Genomic DNA, 23,068 nt, shown 5'->3' with positions numbered 1-23,068 from the left:
TTTAACGGCCGCTGCGCCCCCGGGCCGGGGCAAAGCAAAACAAAGGCGGCGGCGGCGGGAGCGGGAGCCCGGGCGGAGCGCACGGCACGGGCACGGCACGATGCCTCGGCCGCCCCTCGGCCTTCAGCGCTGCACACGCGCGCCCGGCCCCTGTCTATGACCCTCCGGCGGCCGCCGCCGAGACGATACCTTCGAGGCGAGGGAAGCCGTCGTGTCCGTCCCTCCCCTGATCTCCCCTCTTTGTTTTTCGGTGAAGGCCCGGCGCGGAGCTCTCGCTGCCCGCCGCGCGAGGACCGGGGGTCCCGCCTCCCCTCCTACCCGTGCCCCCTAAGGGAGAGGGGCCCGGGGACTGCTCGGAGCCCGGGCTGGGAGCGGAGTCGGCGCGGCGCAGCGGTGAGTACCGAGCGGGTGAGAAACAGCCCCTATTCCCTGTGCTGGGATTTATTTTTTTGGAGCGGGGTGGCTGGCGAACGGGCGGAAGGCGGCTGCGAGAGGAGCCCCGTGCTGCGCCCCGGCCGGGGGGGCCGCTGTCTCCCGCGTGCGCGGGGCCGCCGAAGCAACTTTGCTGGCGGGAGGAGGCTCGGGCGCTATTTATAGTGCCTGGAAATGACGGCAGCGCTGTCTGCCCGCAGCCTCCTCGGTGCGGGGCGGGTAAGGGCGGTTTACATAATTGAGGGGGGGCGAAGCTGAGCTCGGCGCGGCGGGGACCGGTGAGGTCCCCCCGCGCTCTCCCCCGCTCCGCGCGGGGCCGGGAGCCATGGGTTTGTGCACGAAGCGGCGCCCGGAGCAGCGCGGGGCCGCGTTCGGGTGGCCGCGCGGCCGTGCCGGCGGCCAGAGCGGGGAATGAACCGTTGTCCTGCTGGAATTGCTGCGGGGGGGACAGAAAAGGCGACGGCGTCACCCGCCACGGCAGCTTCGTGCTCCGGCGTGAGAGAGGAAGCGGCTTTAAAGGCGCACGGCCAGGAGCTCCCTCCTGGCAGGGGAGCGGGGTGTCAGCCGGTTACTTTCTCCGCACTTCTTTTCTCTTGTTATTTCCTGGTATGTAAAGGTGAAAATGAGGCTCCTGTGGCTCAGTCTAACTTGGAGGTTTTCCCCTGCTGGAGTAAGCTCACCGCAGGTTATTGAGAGTGCGTGCACAGGATGTGTCCGGCTATGTGCAGCCGCTCAAAGACTCTTTAAGCGTGTTTCATGTCGCTCCTTCCTTAGAGCCCCGCCGGAAGGGCGGAGAGGCCGATTCCTGACGCACCTGCTCCCGTGCCACGCGCGGCGGGTAGCCGCTGTTTCCCCGGCCGGCGGCGCGGGGCCGCCCCCCCGCCACGCTTCTCGGGGTGTTTGTTTACACATCCGGGACCCGCGCGGGGCGGGGACGCCCCGCCCCATTGGCCGCCCCGCGCCCCGCCCCGGTGACGTCACGGGAGGCGGGGCTTCGCTTCGCTTCTCCCGGCCCGCGGGACTCGGGGTTCGGGGCGGCCGTGCCGGGACGGCCCCGCCGGGAGGGCGGAGATCGCCGTGCCCGGCTCCTGCGGCCGGGACAGCCCCTGGGCCCTGCACTGGTAGGTGCGAACACTAGTAGAGCTTCGAGAGACACACCTGTCCTTGCGCTGGACCAAAGCACGGACTGTGCCGCGGCCAAAGAACGAGAGAGAAAAAATAGTTGGTTCGGGTTTTTGCTCTGCTCTGTGCGGAATAATGAGCACAGCCAGAGGAACTGCTCCTAGCTATGAGAGGGAAGTGAGATTTATTAACCACTGTTAGAGCGAGCTAGGAAATGTTTTGTGTTGTGCCTTTAACGGCACAAGTCTGTGGTTCCTATGGTGCATATCAAACAGTCGTCTTTTCGAAGAGAGCAATATCAAATACAGTTTGTTAAATGGGCCTTGGAATTATTTTTATTTCTGTAGTTGAAGAACCTGGTACATTGGATCTGGAAGAGTCCAGATTGCTTTTGGAAGTGTGAATTAAAAACACTTCTAGGAATGCCTTTAAGAAAAATAGTTTCTTTTTACATTCCAGATCACAGAATTGCAAAGGTTAGAAAAATTCTCCGAGATCATTGAGTTCAACCATTAACCCAGGACTGCTAAGGCCACCACTAATCCACATCCTCAACTGCCACATGTACACTTAGTGAGCTTCTGCAAGGATTGAACTCTCTCAATTACTGATGGAAAGGGTTTAATTTAAGCCAAAGTCAAAACATCTTAGCATGTGGTGCCTTTCATTCTGAAACCCTGCTTTGTTCTGGTTTTGTCTATTTCTGTTAACTTAAATAAGATTTAACTCAGTCCAACATTGAGTTCAAACAGGGAATTTAAGGGAAACCTTATGTTCTTAGGTCACTTTTTTTGTATCTCTTACTTCTAATAAATGTGGCTTCATATCTACCTGTTCTACAAGAGCAAACTGTTTTCTGCAAATAATATAATAGTTCTTCCCAGTGCAGTTGTAATTAAATTATTTTGGGACACTAAGTATATAATATTTGTTTAAATTACTATTAATATTTAAGTCCTGCTCTTCATGCCAAATGAGTTAATATTTCAAACATATAAATGTCCCTCATCAAATGTTTTTCCAGTCATTCTCATGTGTAGATCTATGCTTTGATGACAGCTTGTTCCCATTGTTGCTTTATTTTTTTAGATTCCTTGTGGTGTGTTCTGTGTCTTGTTTGTGAATTATGTCTGCCTTTGCAATTCTTTGTGTAAGAAATTTTCTTTTAGCAAGTGCTTCAGTAGTTAGTTTTTTCCTGCTTAGGATTAAACAAAAAATCCAAACTGAAACCCCTTTAAGTTCTGCTGTGATTGTCTCATGTGCTAGGCCTGCTGTTCAGATTGCTTTCTCAAGGCTTCTTTTGAAGCTCAGTAACTGCTTCCTATAAACAGACTTTATGTGGCTTTCGCTATCTGCTCTAGCTGTATTACCAATGTCCTACTGCTCGAAGGGTGGTTAGTGCTGCCTTGCACACAGTTTACAACTGTGATAAGTCATTTGCATGCTCTTAGCTGGATCAGCATACTGTAAATTCCTTATATTGTCTCTCATTTCTCTTTGTGCTGTTGACCTACTCAGGCAGTCACCTGCCAGCCGATGACATAAGTTGACTGTGCAGTGTTTGGAGTGCTCATTAGCACAGTGCATACATGGCCTGGGAACTGCTGGCCTCGGACAGACCAGGAGATGTTATCCGTGTTTAGCATCTTTTGTTTTCAGGCAAACAAAAAAGGTTTGCTTTCCAGCACAGCAGGAGGCTCTGGCGTGCTCTGACATGTAATGTCTCTGAAATGCACTCTGAGGATTAAGTTTGCAGTTGGGTGTTCTTTGTGCAGAATTTAGCTTCGGTATCAGATTGTGGGTTTGGTAGTTTCCATTAAGGCTATTCTGGTACAGTGAGGAAGTACCTAATTAGCTTTGATCAGGACAGCAGTCAAGAAGGTCTTTGCCTAAAGGCCTAATTCTGCAGAGCATGAAAGAGTAGATATGGATCCCTGAAGTCTTACTTGGTATTTGACTTAAAGCCAGATATGATCCTGCAACATTTTTGCTGAAAGCTGAAATGCAAATATATAAAATATATTTAATATTGGACAGAACAAGTGTTTTCCAAAATCCCTTTCCTTGTTGCTTGCTATGTCGGAATTGACCACTAGAACAATTAAATAAACAATTAGCTTCCTCTCATTCCCTACCTTTTTAGTGTGATTTTTCTGCATGGATGTCTTAAAGAGTACACCTGGTATAATGTATAAAGTGCTTGTATTTTGTGGAGAACTGTTTGAATCTTGTTCCTCATTAGAAGTGTGATGGAGTAGAAGCCATTAGTAGAACAGAACTGCTTTTTGCTGTGTTGAATGGAACTTGAACTGCGCAGCTCCTTAGAAAAAGGGGCCTGTAGTGCAGCCAGGCATTTGCTCCAAATAACACTTTGCTTTATGGCTGGACTTGTTGAATAACAGTTAACTCTGGTCTTGTTGTAAGCTGCTAATTGTTCTGCTCTTTTCACCTACAGGTTGTGACTGTTTCTCTTCTGTCATTTGTGTGGAAAGTGCCACACACACTCCAGAACAACAACGGCTTTTGCTTGCATATTCCAGTGTTTCTTTTGTCAGCGAGTTCAGCAAAGTTGTAATTCTTCAAGTGCCAGCCCTGAGCTGAGTGAGGAGCCACCAGCAGAGATGGTAAAAATGACAAAATCAAAAACGTTCCAGGCTTACCTGCCAAACTGTCATCGAACCTACAGCTGTATCCACTGCCGAGCCCATCTCGCCAATCACGATGAATTGATCTCCAAGGCAAGTGGTTTCTTTAGAGACCTCATAAATTATTTCTTAACCAAAATGGTTGTCACTGTGACACCACTGCTGGTAGATAAGGGATGCAAATTGATGCATACTTCAAGGTATCTTCCCTGGGTTCACTCTTGGGTCATGCATGTGTGTACTAAGAACTGGATGTATTCTGGAAACTTCTGAATGTGACATAAAGGTTGATCTAATACATTGCCCATGTTAACAACCTGTGTCTGCTGTCAGGTGGGTTCTATTTGTGAGCTGTTGTATCTGAAAAATCTGCTAAGGAAAACTGTCAGAAGAAAGCATGTATCTCTGGGAAGGGAAATTAGTCTGGTTACAGTTATTTCAGATAGACTTCTTTGACTGTTGGATTGAAGGTTACAAAACTGTCTGTTTCCAGAGTGTCCCACTTGTGTTGTGGAATCTGTAAACATGCTTTTGCTGTCTAAGGAAAATGATTAGCCAGAGATGTTCAAAATAGTTGGGCTGTCTGAGCTTAGAGAGTAGGTAGAACCTTGGAACAGGCTAGGCCTGCCCTTATTTCCTGTTGCTAGAAGAAACCAAGACTTGTGATGTATGAAATATGTAGGGAAGTTTGGGATAAATACTTGACAGACTGGTTCATTCTTTGCTCCAGACAAGCTCCTGTTAAATTACTCTTTATGCTGTTGTGGAGAAAACACTTCAGTTGCTTTTCCAACTTTTTATTACAAAATGTTCCCTATATAACTGATTTGTCAAATAAAATTAGTTATAAAGGGTTTGACACTAAAAGTTCTCTCTGTTGCTCCTGTTTGTGTTCAGCAGCACTCAGGTGATGCTGCTCTTCAGTGCTGAAGAGATGGGAAGGCTTGAAAATGCTGCTACTTCTGAATCCAGGTTTTCTTTGGGTGAGGAGAAAGTATACCTGCTTGCTTATCCAAGGGCCATCTAGCAAAAATGGGTTTTCCCCATACAGCTTTTACTCTCTACTTGAATTTAATTTTTTTTTCCATGTTGATTTCAGAATTTAAGAGGCCTTTTTGGCACCACTGGATTCTAAATTATAAGCACTCAGGGTTTCATTATTCACTTTGTGTTCTGGGCCAGAAAATACTAGGAGGGGTTAATCTTTCCTGAACTTCAGGTTGAAGATACCTACAGGAAGAAACAAACTTTTGCTGTTTCTCTTAGGATGTATTAATTCATTGAGAAAATACAGTCCAAGCACATAATAGGAAGCTTTTTTTGTGGACTTAGATTTTTGCATGCCAGGTAAGCTGCCACAGTTGCTACATGAGCCAGTTTTCTCCAAGGGCTTGGGAGCTTTGGTCAACAGAATACTTCAGATAGGTTAAGTAAATCACATGTTCATTTTACAGTTTCATAAATAATTTTAAACATTAAGAATTGAATTTCTAATTTGAAGAAAACATAGAGGACTCTTAAAAAAATCTGTAGTAAATACAAATAATTGCTTTTAAGTTGTTTCTAATGGTGTTGGGAAGGGTCTTAGAGGTGGATTCTACTTGATTTTTTGGGTTCCTTAATTTTTGATGTAGACACTTCACAAAAGTATTTGTACTTGCAGGTTGACCATATGTTTATTTGACAGCTGATTCATATTTTGTCAATTCAGGATTTTTTAACCATATTTTATTGTCTAAATCTGTATGGTAAAAGAGAAATGCATTTAAATGTGTGGTATATTTTTGTATGTTTTTAAAATAAAAAGAACATTTGTCATCTATTGTACTTGTATTTGGGATATAGCTTTGGAAAACTCATCTTCCTTAGGCTGAAGCTTTACATAATCCAACATCAGAGAAGTTCTTCTGATGGAAACAACTGCAAAGCAATAGACAGACCTGGATCATTAGAAATAAGTACAGCTGGCCCTGGGGAGGGTGAAGGGTGCAAATAAAATCAGATTTTTTTTTGTTGTTTTCTGAACTTCAATTGAAGTGCTTTTGTTGAAGCACATTATATGCAATGAACTTAGCTTAGAGATGGTTCTTTGACATATCTAGAATCCTAGTTACTGTAATTACTCAGATGCAGGAAAAAAACCCCAAACAAACACAAATCAGTGTGAAGTGTAGCAAGTTGATTTTATACCATCTAAAGTTAACAAAGAACAGTGTGGTTGCTGGGCTGGCTTGGATTTATTGATGGAATAGAGACTTAGACTGTTCAACCTGACTTCCCCCCATTGCCTTACCTTGAAGGCCTAGTTCAAATCTAAAGCTCTGTGTTGCATTCTCTAAATAGAATTTTTGGTTGCAGATTCTCACTTTCTTCCAAATGCTTCCTGTACCATCTCATGCCAGAACCCAGTGCCACAGGACCTTTGCAGCAGATAAAGGCAAACAGTATTTATTTGCTTAATGCTTGGCTGAAGCTGCTTCCTTTGGGGGCTGTCCCTCACCCCATCTTTTCTGAGGACATGGTGCTTGTTTCTTCCTCATGTGTGGTCAGGGAAAATGAACCAAAATGCGTGGTGCACTTCTAATTTAAAGCAACTCCAACTGGCATTCTAATGTGCTTTGAGGTATAAGGATTTATTATACCTGACACTGTAGTGGTTTTTGACTTGAAGATGAAAAGATAAGCTATGCTGTGAACTGGGTGGTGTTTCTCTTAAATGTTGGTCTGTCATGGAAAAGCAAAAAGTGCTGCAGATTTCTGTCAATCAACCCCTTTGATTCTCATCCTCAGAATACCTGACTTCAATATAGATTTGCAATTCTTCTGCTTTTGAGAGCTGTTGATGTCAATTGTCTGACAAGGATGGCAGCATACACGAATCACCTTTTCATTTTACTTCTGTTCTTTTTGAGCAGCAGGATCTCTTTCTTGCCCTGGAATGAATCACAAAGCTCTCTTTTTCTTGTGCCCTTGCTGGTGATAAAATGGCAACCAAGAATCTTGGTAATGGCTTAGAAATAAGAACGCAGATTAATGAGACAGGACAAAAATGTTACCTGCTCAAGTGAATTCACTTGTGGTTATAGCTTTCTCTGCAGCTGTGAATGGACTCTGTTGCCTGGTGTTGAAATCAACATGTTAGTGGTAGAACATACATTTCTAGAGGTTTTCACCTTGTGTTTTCTGCCTGGGGAAGGCTTGGAGAGAGGACTGGTTGAGATTAGGAGCCCCAGACTTGGGAGGTCATTGTCAGTAGAGATAATGAGAAATGTTACTCTGTACAGCTGGACACATGCACACATGTAAGAACAGTTGCAATAATAATCTATAACTTCCAGGTTATCTTGGGGTGGGCATTGATTTGAAGGAAACGTAGTAAGAGAACTAATGACCTGTAGGTTCAAATAAACTTTGGATTGAAGTAAGTGTGAGGTGGTGTCAGGTGCATCTGAGACATGACTGATTTGTGCTGCTAACAAGTATGTGAGTGCTGGAGACTTCAGACTGTCAGGATGTTAAAGGATTTTTTAAATGCTATGAGAAGGAATAAACCAATCATCACTACACTATCTTTACAAGATGGGGGGAAGAACCTATGCTTTTTAAAATTTCTTCAAAGAGGCAAATATTTTTCAAATCATATCCTACCATGATTGTAGGCAGGGAGAAAAGTAAACTAGGAGCAAATAACCACAGGTCTTAATCAAGAGTAAGGCAAGGAGGTGATGCCCTTGGTGGATTTAAAATTGATACTATAGGAGACACTCCTTGGATTTAAGATGTCCAAACAGCACATAAAAAGTGACCAAACAGTATTTGTTAATAATATTTTTTAAAATCCAAACATAATTAAATTTTGTGAGAACTCATGCAAGACTCCTTGAAGTACAGGGGATGTTGCTACTTGTGTGGCCTAAAAAAATTTTATATATTTGCTGCTCTTGGAGCAATTCTGGAATAAGTTGTGTGGAAGGCCCAACTGAAAGAGCTTTCTTTTGTTTTGTAATATTAAGAAATGTGCAGTGATTATTAAGAGCACTTAATTTTATAGGAGACAAATGTTACTTGAAGGGCATAAGTTCCAAAGCACTTGAGAGTGGCTTGTACCTACCAAGTTCCAATAATTGTTTAGAAATTCAGGTATGGTCCAACAAATTACAAAAAAATACAAATACTTAATAGAATCTTGGAACCTGTTGGGTATACTGCAAAGGATAATGTTTTGTTACTCAAGGTTGACCTGCTTGAAAGACTGTTGAAGCATCTTAGAGTGTGTCTTAATTCTGGAAATGGAGAGAATTTGGATTACTTTGCATAGGTGTCTGTATAAATACTGTCACTTTCTTCTGTCTCATTCATTGGCAAGCATATCTGACCAGAGGGAAAAAAAAGTCATGTGAAGTCACAGACAAGACTAGATGTGTCAATATTTTCAAGAATGAGTTCTGCATAAAGGTATATACATATATATATATATATATATATATATAAACTGTCATTGACTGCACTGGGAAATCCTTGCACCTTGTGGGTGAAATAATGATGTTGGTGGTTAAATTTAATTCTCCAAGGCATTCAGTATGATTGCTTTTCTATTATTGATGAGAAGGAAGAGTCTTAAGCCTAAACAGATGCTAAAACATTTTTAAGCTTGCTTAGCAATCTGTGGTTTTGTCTTCCATTGTTTAACTGGTGAGATCAAGAGGAATATTTTAAAGGGTTTATTGTCTTTAAGTAAATATGCTGTGCTTAGCTTGGTTCAATTTGTAATCTTCTTTTGCTTATGATATAATGAGTATTTAGAAAAATAGATGGACCTATTTTATGTATGCTTGAAGGCTCTTTTTGTTCCCTCACTAATTTCATAAATATTCTGGTGATAATTTTTTTCTCCAAGAGACTTCTAGTTTTTTGAGTTCATCTTTTTCTTCTGGGGGAAGAATCTAGTTTTTGAAAGAGAAGCAATCTTTGGAGAACATCCAAGAATAGATTTGAAGGCTTAAAGAAGTTGGAAAGTGCAAGGGAAGTGTTCTACTCTGTGTATTTTGACATAATTATTTCTGAAATCCATTCAAGAAGCTGCATAGGTCAAGATAACTTGTCCTGCCTGACAAAGTCTTCACTTTGGGGAAATGCCATTTGCCAGCTTTGCAGGTATGCAGCATGTAGTTTTTGGGGTGGAATTTTTTAAGGTTATTCTCTACATATTGGACTTCTATAACTTGCTTTATCAAATTCAGTAAATAATTTAATGAAAATGAACTTTAAAAAGAAAATATTTATTATGGAGTTTACTAGAACTTTTCTAGGAAGCAGCTGAGCAGCAGCATCTCTGGTGGTCTGTATTATCAAAGAGTTGGATGTAAGGAAAACACCAACTGGAAAAAATGTGGGGCTTTCCCCCGATAATTTTTTTTTGTCTGTACCTTATGTTGAATTCAGTTTTCTGAATTTATGTTGCAAGTCTTTGAAGTGAGAGAATATCTCATGCATCTTGCTGAGGACATAATTTCACACATCTGAGCACTTGTGTTTCTGGTTTACTTTAAGAATACTGCCCCTAACAAATACAGTTTTCTGTATTTCCCTAATTTGTTTATTTGTTCAGAGAACTGATTCAGCTTGATCTGTCTTTGCTTGTAAAGGGAACTCCAGCAAATGAAAGGAAACTCAAGAAAATTAAACTGAATTAAGACCTATGGACTTCTTTAATATTTTATTTCTGTGTTTCAAGTAGCTTGAAGACAAGACACTGGTAATGCCCCTGGGCTCAGAATAACACCTGCCTTGTCCCCAGTACATGCTAAGACATCGGTTTCCCTGGGTATTTGCTGTAGAATGCGATCTGTGGCCATGCAATCTAATCCCATCTCTGGGGAATAATTGATGGCATAAGCTTTTCAGTAGCATCCCTTCCCCCACCCATGCCTTCAGCTGTGCCTTAGGGCAGTAAATACATGTTCTGCTTGACTGATACTTTCTTTCCTCCTGAGTAAAGCAGCTAATCCTGGTGTTAGAGGTAAGGGTGGGTTTAATTTACAAGCATAGATTGTACCTAATTCCGCATGTGTACAAGTGTGCAAGTGAAACACGTATAAATCTTCTTTACTATGTGATGTATTGGTGACAGAGGTCTGTCAGATGCCTTGAAAAGATCCTAGTTCCAAGCTGTTCTTGCAGGTGACTTTACTGTAGTTTATAAGCACAATAAGACATTATTTCTGGTACTATTAGACATTCTGGATACTTTCAGCTGTGCTGAAACAAGAAGACATGATAGATCTTAGACAGCCTTCTGTATAAATGGGCAGCTAGTCAAAGATAAGGATTTTCTAAGGAATAAGTTAACTCATAAATTGCCCAGCTTCTAACTAAAAATCCTGGTTGCTGTGAGTCGTTGATGAGAGTTGGTCACACTTGCCACTCTCTTCTAATTCCTCTCTACTGGGTAAGGCATATTTAAGACTGTTGGAATAGAATGTTCTGCTTTAGTTTTGATTTATATATAGTGCTTGTGATCTTGGAAGTGCTGAATAAATGTTGCAAAGTTAAAGTTTGTTTGCATAGGTGATGTTTATTCTATTGAAGAGTGGTTTGTCTGCAGACTGGTTTGAACAGTTGTGCCTGTTAGTCCTTGACACTGCCATTTAAAGTACTTGCTTTCATTTTCTTTGTGGAGTTGACACACAAGGTGTTCAACCTGTCAGTCCCTTAAAATTTGTATTGGTGTAACTGAATCATACAGTGCAGACTGTGAGAAACCTAGTGCTGGTAAAAAGCAAATGTTCAGTATTAATTTTCTTTGACTTATGCAAAATATTCTGTTTATAGCCAAGTTATAAGCTTAGCAAGCAGCTCAGAAACCAAACTGAGTTGTCCTCTTGTTGTTTCTAGTAGTAGGATGCATCAGAAAGTAGAATTCTGATAATAAATATTTCTTACACAATTAGAAGAATGCATCTGTGAAAGGTGTATACATTTTTGTGGTGTTTGACTAAAATTTTTTGGGGAAAAAATCTCAGCTGTTCATGTGAATAGGAAACAGACTGCCAAGTGCTAACAAGAGATGGATAATAAAAGTTAAAAGACATGAGAATTTAAAAGTGGATATCTTTGCAGTGCTTTTATTCCAGACAGAGCCATGTAAGAGCTGGGATTGCAGACCATTCAGTGCCCAGTGAAACACAGATGATGTGGCTGGGCACTGGTTTTAAAGGGAAGTCAGAGTTGCCTGGACCCACGTTCTGTGTTCCAGAATGCAGTTACACAAGTTGCTGCAGGTTCTTGTTGAGTTATCTGAGTGATGTAAACATGGAGGAACTTGCTCTTTGCAGCTGGGCAAGAAACAAGTGTTCTGTGGCATGTAAATACAATCCTTAGCCTCTAAAGATGTGTAGGTAGGAAAAGATGATATCAAATGGATCAGTCACACTCTGGGAAGGGGAAGCAAGGCTGGAGTGGAGGAACTTTTCGCAGTGAGATGTTTGTGAACAGACTTTCGAAAATCACTGTCACAGGAAAAGATTCTCTGTTGCCTTTCCCTCTGCTCTACCTGGATAATCCTAAAAATGAGAAGGTGTAATGGCCATTTCTGAGGGAAAATAAGCTAGGAGAGTACAATATATCTAGGGCAACAAAGCAAAGGGTGCAAGAAAAGTAATCTTTAAAAATATATTAGGAAAAGAAAAACAACTAAAGCAGTGCTTTCCAACCAGTGGTTTGTATTTCATTTGGCTTGAATTTTTTTTCAGCTTATGAAACAAGAGAGGAGAATAGCTGATTTTTGTGCTATTCCTGGCATCCTGTTACTGCCCTCTGCTTAATTTTGAAAAATGCAGGGTCAAAGAAGAGCTTTTATTAGGTGATACTAAGTCAAGACTAAACATAAACTTGGCAGAAATACTGCATAAGATAGTTCAGAAGATCTCCTGACTCTTGTTGTTTTCTGGAGTCTTTTTTTCTTCTCCAGCCTGCTGGGGAACTTCAGGTATGGCATATAAGTAGTTTAAAAATTATTATATAGGGCCAAACAAAACAACCTCCAACCCACCACATTAATTTGTATGTGATTGGCATGTGTAATTAAACTAACACATGATTAATAGAGAGTATTTCTTGGTGCTGTTCGAAAAAGGATTTGTGAATTCTAATTCACAAGTTTTTAAAGCAAGGGGAATGGCTGCAACTTCTTTAATTTTAAGAATTTTTACAGTAGCTTAACCAAATATAGTCATCATGGCTTTGGAAGTTCTTTTTAATAATATCAGGTACGTGAAACAAAGAAGTTATAGTTTTACATTTACATTTTACTGAATAAGAGGATTTTTGAAGTGTTTCCTTTACCTTTTCTTAAATTTTGGAGTTGCATATCTGTAGTTTTCTCTAAGTTAATGTGTTGTTTATCCAGGCAGGTTACTCATTTGTTAATGGGCAGTTTTTAAGAGTATATATCTGAAGAGTTTTTGTTTTCACCTGCAGTAAACATTCTCTGTTTGTTACTGGCTCTAGTCTAGAGAGTCCTGGTTATTCTGTAGGAACTGCAGAGTGTAGGTCTGCACCACTCTGCCAATTTTGTGATGTTTAAGTACCTGAGGAGAACTGAACTAGTGGGGTTTTTGTTTGTTTTAAAGGCAGCTGGAAATTGCTTTCTGCCAGAACTGTTCCGACTCTGTCCTCAACCAAGTCTCCTCTTTTCAGAGTCACTACCACCTGAAGTTTCAGCTTTCACTGTCCTGTACAGCCTATCTGGTTTTCCTTGCCTGGTGAAAAATAAGACTTGTAGTTCTGGCTGGTTGAGACAGTACTTTTTCTTTGAACCTCCTTAGAATCACTGAGGAGTTGGACTGTAAGGTCATCAGGTCTAACCACAAACCCAACACTGACAAGTCTACATCTAAACCATGTCCCCAAGTGCCACATTTGTGTCTCTGGTGACTCCATCACTGCCCTGGGTCATCTGTTCCAATGCTTGACCTGTCTGGTGAAGAAATGTTTCCTGGTATCCAACCTAAACCTCCCCTGGTGCTACCTGAGGCCATTTCCTCTGGTCTTGTCACTTGTTAGATGGGAGAAGAGACTGACCCCACCTTGCTACAACCTCCCTTCAAGTATTTGTGGAGAACAATAATATGTTCTCTCAATACTTCTTTTAAATGGTTGCTAAAATAATAAAATATTAGTGCTATAAGCTGTTAAGTAGAATTTCTCTTCTATTAAAGATTTTACAGATACATGAGGGCTGTATGTGACTGCCACTATTGCTACCTTGAGCAGTCCAGAGTCAGGGGTTTCTTTAAACATTCTTTATTTCAGTATATAATCTGGTTAGTGTTGATGAAAAAGGGTTAATTTAGATGCGTTTTCCTTTTACAGGGTGTGGGGATTTTTTTGCACACTGTTCTGAGTAATTAAAAGACAATTATTGCTGTTGTTTTGCTAGTTGGTAGACTGGCAAAATACCTATTTTAGTGTCAAATGACTTTGATACTAAAAACGATGTGGTGTGATGATGTAACTAAATACCTGTCAGAAGAAGAATCTGTTGCAGAAAGGACCTTCTGCCTATGATTTCATGCCTGATGTTACTAAAACCATGCGAAAGTATTCAGGTTGATATTTTCCTTCCAGAAACCTTCCATGTTGATCTAATGCAGGCTTCTGAAAAGTTGGTCTGTGATGCTCAACACTAGAACCACAGGGACTGTTAAAAACAATGGTACTTTCTTTGCATCATGGATAAAGTAGTTAATTTTCTTTGAAAGTAGGTTAGAGAATGGAAAGGCTGAAAGAAAAAAGAAAGTAACACAGTTTACAGTTTTGAATTTTTTTTCTTAAATGGAATTCAGTATGGAAGAGAGAAAAAAGAAAAACTCAGTTCCAGTATGATCCTGTTTGGATGGAAAATGTGTGTCTAAATTACCAAGTAATTCAATGCAGAAGGAACCAGATGAAAGCAATGATGTGTCTGACACAGGTTTGGGATGTTTTACCTGTGGCTGCCTCTGGTCTGCTCACAAGTTCTCTCAGCATGTCTGCAGCTCACATCCTGAGCACATGTTCTGGGCTCTGTGTGCATTAACATTGCTGAGTGCATGGAAGAAGAGCTGCTGGTTTAGTTGGTTCAGAAGGATCAAGGGTGCAGTTCCCAGGCATTGAAACTGCTCCACAAGCCAAACCAGGCCCCAGTAAGTGTGGCTGATTAGGGGTTTTAATTTGAAACTGCTACTGCTCTGAACTAAAACATTAATTTAGATCCTGCCAAGAAAGTCTAACAGTCATTGTTTGTCCATAATTTGTCAGGAATGTGAGATTTGAAAGCATATACCTGTGGTCAGACATTTGATGGTAACAGTTGTCTTACTAAAATGAGGCTGAGTTTATCTGTGAATTATAAACTGATCAGATGCATTTCCTGAGTACAGTATGCTGGGTTTATGCTTGGTCCATAATTTCACTGCTCTTATATCAAATGATGCAATGAAACTTGAAATAAATCATCTTTTGGCTGCAGCAGTGGAAGACAGAGGAGATGGGAGTAATTCCCTTTGAGTTAAAAGGAGATTATTTCAATTAGCATGAAGGATGTCTAGGAAAATGAGAATTGATATCTTGCAGAGGGGTAGGAAAAAACTGTTTTGCTTGGGTTATGGATGTTGAATTTTGAGCAATAGCACTTGACAAAGTAAAATAAAATAATTGTTAAAAATCTAATGTAGGTGACAACTTGTCTGACCAGACTTTCCTATAAAGAACTGGTATAAAGTAATTAATCTGAAATAGTTTATATCTGTATTATCATTGTATGTTTACTTACCATTCTGGAACTAATTTTTTTTTTGTGGACCTTGTGTTTAACTTGTGCAATTTCTTTTTTTTTTTTAATGCAGTCCTTCCAGGGGAGCCAGGGACGAGCCTACCTCTTCAATTCTGTGTGAGTATGTGGTTATGGTTCTGTACACCACCTGCAGAGTGTAATTTTATGCTTCCCAAAGGGAAAACAGTAGGAATTAATATAGCTGTACTTTGCCCTGTTCTTTTTAATGCTGACTTTACTCACCAGCAATAGTTATTAAAGCACTACTGGGCTGATTCTGAAGCATTCCTTTGCACATATATAAGTTTATCTTACATTTTAAGTAATTCTGCTAAGAGCTGGATGATTAGGGGGGAGTGTGTTAATGTGAAATTCCTTTTGTGTATGTAATGGTAGCTGTCTCGAGCAGAAGCTGCCATTCTGAGATACTTCAGAAGTCACAAGATATTGAGTGACTGTAAATTTTCTTTAGACAACTCTGCTGTGGTCTAAAGAATTTCCCGGTCTGACAGTTGGATACATTTACAGGTTAATGTTTCAGTAAACTTGGTACATCCTAAATGACCTTGAATATTGCTATGTACTAGAGGCAAAATGTCTCAGTGATCTTATCTAGCCTAATATTTGCAATCATAGGCACGTCCTTCCCTTGATAGGAGGCTCTTTGCATTTGTTAATGGGTATATTTTAAGTTTTTAATGTGCAGGATTACATTTTTGTCTTTATTTTTCAGCAGTTTTTTGTGTTGTAGCATTTTGCGAAAGGGATACAGTTGAGTGTCCTGGTCTATTTTTGACCAGGATAATGGAACTGTAACTGCAAAGGATTTGATTGCAGATCCTTGAAATTCTTTTAATATGTAGTTGCTCAGTGGTGACTCAGGATTTTTGCTATAATTCTAATAAGAAGAATCTGGTACTACAACAGCAAAAATGGCAAAATTTTTCTCTTGTTTAAAACTGTCTAAAAACTTGGTTTAGTCTTGCCTCATGTTTTCTGCATAGACTCATTTGTGGAAAAATTGGCTTGATGCAGTACTTCATGGGATATTTTCTTTTGAAATTACTGTTTGTTCATCAGAGCTTAGTCTGCTGATCTGTAGCAAAGAAATATTTGTGGCTTTTTTCTTGCTGCTATTTTGGAGCTGGTTCTAAATTCAGCTATTGGTGCTGATTCACTGGGACAGACTTCCATTAGAGAGGTCTCAAATTGTTTTTGAAGTAAAGCCTGAAACTGTAGAAGTGTCCAGTTACTGTGTAGTGTTCTGTTCTTTGGAAGTTTAACTATTTAGCTTGTCTTTGTTGCTGGGAGTAAGTGGATATCACCAACACTGACACCACAGCCACTTAAAAACAAAAATCACACCCCATTTCTTTTTCCTATCCTTCTCAGTGTAACAGGAAGTTACTTCTGCAGCACTGAATGAGTTAGGCATTTTTTTTAAACTCTTTTTTGTCTGCAGGAGAAAAGGTGTGAAACAGTAAGAAAAGAAATGCATTCATCTGTTAACATAATTTCTCCTTTTTTTTTCAGGGTAAATGTGGGCTGTGGTCCAGCAGAGGAGAGAGTTCTTCTGACAGGTTTACATGCTGTAGCAGATATCTATTGTGAAAACTGTAAAACCACTCTTGGATGGAAATATGTAAGTAACATACTTAAATCCTCAATAAATGTTTGTATGTTGAAGCAGAGATGATTGAGTAGCACCTTTGACAGTTTAGGGGAGTTAGCTCTGGTGCTTTTGTGTACATCAGGCTCTAATATAATCTTGTTTCCTTGCATCTGCAGAAATGCTGTAGCAGATAATAACTTTTTTCTGGACTGCAAATCAAGTATGAGCTATAGGTGCTATTACAGCTATCTGGTATTTCTGTATTGGGTAATCTTTTTACAACACTACCAAGCACACACGCACTAAACCAGGTGGGAGAAGTTGTCAGAGTGACTCTGTAATGTCTTAGATTGCAAAAGCCGGTTGCATAGCAAAAATATTAATTACAGTAAACTGTACTGAGCATATTATACTGTTTATAAATTATGTGGACTCATTTCTGTTTGAAGAGTTACCTGTGCACTTGCAGCTGTATTGCAAGTTTGAAGTTTGAAAATACTAGATTCTGGGTATGATTTTCACTGATTGTGTAGCTTCAGATTGTAGATGTTTTCCTAATGCATTCCCTGTGATGATGAATATAGAGGAGAGCTTTTGAAGAGGTTTGCATTCCCTCTTTTCATTACTTCTGGGAATAAATAAATAACATATATAGCATGCCATTTTCTAACCTTCACATTAAAAAGCATTAAAATTCCCTAAGCAGAGAGAGAACATGAACAGTCCTACAGCAAGATCTGTGCAGTAGATCTGCTGATTCCACTTAGGAGAAGTTTGCTTCTGTTTCCTTCTCAGTGCTTTTCAACCTCTCTTTTTTTCCCTCTCTCCCCTTACTCAGTGTAACCAATGTGGGTTGTTAACTGTAAGGACTGGTTTGTATCATCAATGTAAATTTGATGTTTAAAATACTTAATTTCCTGAGCTTAATTCAGTGTTGTCTTGATCTTTTTTCTTTTTCCTCTCCAGGAACATGCTTTTGAGAGCAGTCAGAAATACAAAGAAGGAAAATTTATCATTGAACTTGCCCACATGATAAAAGACAATGGCTGGGAGTGAACCACAACCTTTTTCCTTCTGTTTGGACTATATTCTGTGGAACAGGCTTTACAAAGACTAATGCAAAGTAAAGGAAGAGCTTGGCTAGAGTGGCCCTGAGAATATCACTGAACTCTGAAACCTCACAAATGAGTAGTGTAGTGTAAGTGGCTATTTCAGGCCATGTTTGCCTTTTCTCCTTGTGTAAGTTCCCTCTTTTTGTACGTGTATTGTGTGAACAGTTGTTTTGGAACATTTTGGATGACCTTTTTCTAAACTCTCTGACTAGAGAAACAGTTCACTAATTGAAAACAGATTTTACTGGTTAGCATCTCTCTCTGACCTATGCCTTTAATGCTACTTCTGCTGTGCATGCTTCTTGCCTAAACACCTACACTCCAGTCCTGTAGAAGTTCTGTACCTGAGAAGTCCGAAAGAATGTATGGGATGGGGTGCTTTTTTATATGTAGCAATTTCTGATGTGTTTGGCAGTGAAGAGGATGCAGTATTGTCGTTATTAATTTTTTTTTAATTTGAGTGTACCACAACCTATGTACATCTTGTAGGTGAATTGGTTAAAGGTACAGTGCTCACTTCAAAAAATACTTCAATTGCACTGACTGAAGTTAGCAGGTCTGAAGTTGTTAGGAAAGGTTATGCCAGAGGCTTGGTATCTTAATGATATAACTAGAAAGATTTTAAATCAGTAATGCTATAGAATATGTTCCTTTAAGACCAACATATTCCCTAAGGAGTTTGCTGGATAAAAAATTTATAAAACTATAGCTTTCAAGATTAAAAAGACAGAAAAATATATGCATCTTCTATTTTGAAAAAAAGTAAAAATTAGTTGGTATATTAGGAAAAAACAAAGTTTTGGTACTGTACCTTTGCCAGTAACAGGGACTTGTGCATCAGTAAATTTTTATGGCTGGTTCCATTTACATGTATAGTCCTAATGCACTGGACAAAGAGGTTGTTGTCAAGGAAACTTGTTGAAGTCTTCTGCTTCTGCTACATTTGAACAAAAATATTTATTTTTGTGAGAAATGGCCAGAGCCTATGACATAAAAATTAATATAGTACCTGTAGGAAAAGGAGGAGTAATAAGAGGGAAGTTTGACTTGTTTTTTCATAAAATAAAATAGCAAGATAGTTTTTAAAATTTGGGGGTGGGGAAAGGGTTTCCTGGTTTGCTGGCTAAATCATCCCCAAGTATCTTTTTATAATAAAAATTTATATGAAACTCACCTTCTCTTTTGTTCTCATGCTGTTTCTTTAATGGAATCAGTTAATGAGAGAAACTTCTGGAAAGTATATGCACAATATGAGCTGTTGGTATCTGTGTATGCAAACTGAGCAACTGTGAAAAAAACGCTCTACATAAATTTGCTAACTTAGTTTTCAAATTAAACAGTCTCTACAGACTTTTTGTATGTTAATCCTTTTAATGCTTGAGGACAAACCGTTTGAAAAAAACCCCTTTAACACTACGTAAGTCCTATAACTGAACAATACAGAAGCCTTGCAATACGAAATCCCTTTCTCTCAATAACAATTCTAATATGGCACCTCTGAAATTGCTGACAGGTGCTGCTGCTGCTGTTCTGTTTTTGGGAATCTCTCATAGGCTTTCTGAACTCTGCTGCACTTTAGAAATTGTCAGACATGAAAAATTATGCCAATGGGTAGGGGCAATATGAATCTTTAAAACCAGCTTTCCAGTGTTTTTGTGGGGAGGAGGAGTGAGAAGAGCATTCTCCCAGGTGTACACATTCTCTGTGATGCACGCTGGCTAAACTGCCTGCCAGATGTTGTCATGATTGATACCCATGAATTTAAAATGTAAGAATTAGAGAATTAGTTCAAGCTGTTGGGTTTCAGTCCTGAGGCCTGAGGAGGTACAGTTATGTTCAACCTGGATTTTGTGGCTCACACGTTGCTATTTCATGTTCACATCAGGTCTCATTTTTAACAATGTCATTGATGCAAGATGGGCTTGGGTGTTGCCTGTCTTGTGCTCTTTTTGATCTGGAATTCTTGGGATTTTGTTTTCTACCATAGCAAAGTATGTTGCCAACAAGGAAGGCGCTAAACTTCTATCAGCAAAAAGTTTGTGTTGGCTTCTAAGTCCTGTTGCAATGTTGATACTTGTGAACAGCTTGTGAGGTTTGTGTATCTTTGAGCTTTTCTTATTCCCTGGCTACAGACTTGCTGAGGCAGTACACTGGACTGAAGGCAAAAGTAATGGCTGCTTTTCCAGAGAGAGCTGAAATTAAAGAAAATATGTAAAGTATTAAAGATTTCTCTCCAAAATTGGGGGTTTGGCTAATGCTGTCTGTAACACAGTCTTATTCTTAGAAATTCAACCTCTTTCTTCAGTGCATTATTTATATTTCAAACTGGACATTTTCACCAAAACCTTAATTAACTTTGATGCCAAAGGTTGGGGACTTCAAGTGCTTAGCACATAGAGCTTCAGACTACTGGCATAAAGAGTTAATGACCTATATGTGATGCTTATGGCTTTTAAGAGAACCAAACAAAGCAATATTCTCTTTGGTCTGTTATTAAGAGTGGATGCTTAGAAGGAGTAAAGAGTAGAATCTAGTGCAGAATTACTATTTTATGCTGCCATGTAACAATTCTTGAGGCCCATTCTTTTGAGGGAACATGTGAATTTTCTTCCCATGTTGTTTGGCAGCATCAATGATTATTTTATCCCCTCATAAAGATATAGAGAATTCTTGTTATTGGTTTTGGTGAAAGTTGAATCCAGATAGCAATGACTGCTGGCTGATGTGAAGAGGTCAGTCTGGTCACTGAACCCTCCAGCAGTCATTTGAAAGAAAAATAAACTTACTTGAAAAAAAAAAAATTTACTAAAGCATTTTCCCTCTAACCAATTTTTGTAATATATTAAAGATTATATTTAAAGTTTGTATGTGTTTGCTCTGGGCAAGTTTACTTCCCCTCCAACTTGAGCACTTTTGTTACTTGTACTGGTTATTTTTGGTCTTAACATTTATTTTGTATTTTGTTTTTTATAAATTGTAACAAAAAGCTTTTGTGAACCTTTGTTTCTTGCTGGCTCTTTCTTGGACCAAATGAACTGACTATGAGCTGGCTTAGAAGAAATGTTCATTGGGATGCATAGGAATTTGCTAGCAAAAATGTACATGTATTGAAAGTTTTTTTTCCACTGAACCTCTAAAGCCACGCCTGTCCTAAAGTAATTAATCGTAATTCGGTGTGACTTTAGTAATCTGACCACACATTCTCTGTCTAGGTCCAAAATAATGGTTGTAACAGTGGTTTTCCAGCACTGAGTCTGCTTCCAAACCCTAGAGTTTTTTGGCTGGTTACTTTAAGTACCTTTCTGATTACTAAAAGGCAATGCTGCCATGTATAAAAATCCTGTCACGTTGCAAACTTGCTGTGAAATCAGCTGCAGAATTTGGTGAGGGATTGCTGACCGCTCACCCTAACCACTCCTGTTGTATGCTTTTAGAGGCCTGGTAATCTTAATTTTATCTGCCAGTTAAAAGGGCTGGGATATGAATTTCCCTTGTTGATTGTAAGCTGTACAATAGCAAACTGTATGAAGGAAGATTTGTTATGGCTCCATCTTAATGTCCCAGTAGCAAGGCCCAGCATAATGACCAGTGTGGGTGGTATGCCTATGTGCTTGCAGTCCTTGGGAGAGGAGGGGGAATATGGAATATGACATTTCTTTGAGTTAAAAACTGGCCTCAGAGGTTCTGACCGAGACCCACTGCCCCTATAACCAAAGGTCATCTGTATTTCCCGCTGATGGATCAGTGCAAGAGTTCCCTGAGGCTGGGTGCCAGGGTTGGTGGCCGTGCACTTCCCTCCAAGTGCCGCTTGTAGGGCTCCTCCTGCCTGCTCATCTCAGCAGCCAGACTGCAGCAGCAGCAACCTCCAGACTCACAGACCAAACTTCAGTCATCTCCAGCCTTGGATATTGGCCATGAGAGGAAGAAGCTGTCAAATTATTATTAAACTTCGTGGACACTTTATTGGACTTCACTGAGACTCATGTTAAGCCAACCAGCAGTATAAACACTTACTGGAAAAGGAACAGATGCTTCAGAGGTTTCTTTTTAAAGGACTGTTACAAGTGGTTTAAGGTCTAAAGCATGAGTCATAAATGGCAGTTGAGTTGTGCCTCATTGTTTCTTAAACTCTTAAAAATGCTTTCTTTTACAGGTGACATGGCTGTGTTGCTGTTTTGTCCTTGCAATACTGTACATCATTTGTTGTTTCACTATATTGTATCTATTCGAGGTATCACAATAAAAGCTTTCAATTGTTTTGTTGGGTTACCTGTTGGTTTTGTGCTATCTTTTCTTGCTAATTGAGTTCTCAGGCTTTATCCTCTGGTAGGGCCAGAGAAAGAAGACAGTGCTCCTGGTTGCTCGTAAGAACTCATAAATAGGTTGAATCTGATTTTTGTGCAATTTTAAGACTGCCACAAAATATTTGGGGTTTTTTCCTTTCACAAATCTTTGCAAAATACAGAAGCTTGTGTTGCTTCTGTTTGGGCTTTTGCCTATTTTGAGCCAATTGTGGGACCTCTGTATGGTGAGAGTCAGTCTGCACAACCCCTCCCCAAAACAAATCCTGAGAGGAAGTGTGGGTGTGCTTTTTGTTGTGTCAGTTTGACCAGCTGTAGACCTGAGGAGCACTCTGAGCACAGCACTCCCTCTGTTCATTCTGCTTTGGCTGGGAAGAACTCCTGTAGCTCCACTGATCAGGTTATTGGGCTTGTCAGTGATATGATCCCCCTGGTCTGCCTGAGGCTCAGAATGAAGTCATTCAGTGCACACTTATGTGATGTCTTCAATAATCCATCATTTCATCTCACAAAGGGATAGGGATGTTGTCCATGCAAGATCAAACATATTATTTCTATCTTGAGAAAATGGAAGATAGCCAGCTACCCTGTTTCTTACTGAAGTGCTGTCTTAGGGGCATGAAAAAAGAATCCTTTCAGAGCTGAAAAAACCCCAAACCCTAGGATAAAATGGCATTTTATGTGAGAGGTATGGTCTTCATTGTATAAAAACCTTTTTGACAGGCTATAACTGAAGTAATAAAGATCCAAGTAACACATCTTTTGGATTTGAGATGTTCATAGTAACATCCTATTATATTTGGTATATCAGAGGGACTATAAAACCATCTGTCAGCAACTGGGTTACTAGAATAATTTTGGCACTGTGAACTCCAGTGCTCTTTTACCAGCTGGAAAAAATCAGATGGGCAGGTACCTCATCTAAAGCTTAAGAACCTTCCATTAGATGGCTTTTTGCCCCTGTTCAATTGCAGTAACTGGGCAGTGGTGCAGTTTAGGGTTCTCCCCTATGCCTCAAGTGCTGCAGCTGT

General features: G+C 40.2%; 1 protein-coding gene across 2 annotated transcripts; it reads left to right on the top strand.

Moving 5' to 3' along the window:
- The first annotated feature begins 280 nt into the window (after positions 1-280).
- YPEL1 (yippee like 1) lies at positions 281-22,005 on the top strand. Of its 2 annotated transcripts, XM_015644064.3 has the most exons (5): positions 281-393; positions 4,010-4,292; positions 15,086-15,129; positions 16,546-16,654; positions 17,591-22,005. In XM_015644064.3, exons 2-5 carry the CDS (start codon positions 4,176-4,178, stop codon positions 17,678-17,680), a joined length of 360 nt encoding a protein of 119 aa, XP_015499550.1. In that variant the 5' UTR covers positions 281-393; positions 4,010-4,175; the 3' UTR covers positions 17,681-22,005. The 2 variants fall into 2 exon arrangements, with proteins under 2 accessions (XP_015499550.1, XP_033373988.1); XM_033518097.1 differs by lacking the exons at positions 281-393; positions 15,086-15,129; positions 16,546-16,654; positions 17,591-22,005 and adding an exon at positions 1,049-1,553 and having other exon boundaries at positions 4,010-4,155.
- Positions 22,006-23,068: the final 1,063 nt, after the last annotated feature.

The sequence above is a fragment of the Parus major genome, chromosome 15, assembly GCF_001522545.3.
Source record: "Parus major isolate Abel chromosome 15, Parus_major1.1, whole genome shotgun sequence".
NCBI lineage: Eukaryota > Metazoa > Chordata > Aves > Passeriformes > Paridae > Parus > Parus major.
The sequence above is the reverse complement of the archived record's forward strand: the minus strand, read 5'-3'. Positions and strand labels throughout refer to the sequence as shown.

Bases quoted from the DNA above. Each gene is read 5' to 3' on its own strand.
- YPEL1 (XM_033518097.1), top strand. From the start codon at position 1,055: ATGAGGCTCCTGTGGCTCAGTCTAACTTGGAGGTTTTCCCCTGCTGGA. The intron at 1,554-4,009 runs GTAGGTGCGAAC...TTTCACCTACAG, and splicing joins AGCCCCTGGGCCCTGCACTG to GTTGTGACTGTTTCTCTTCT.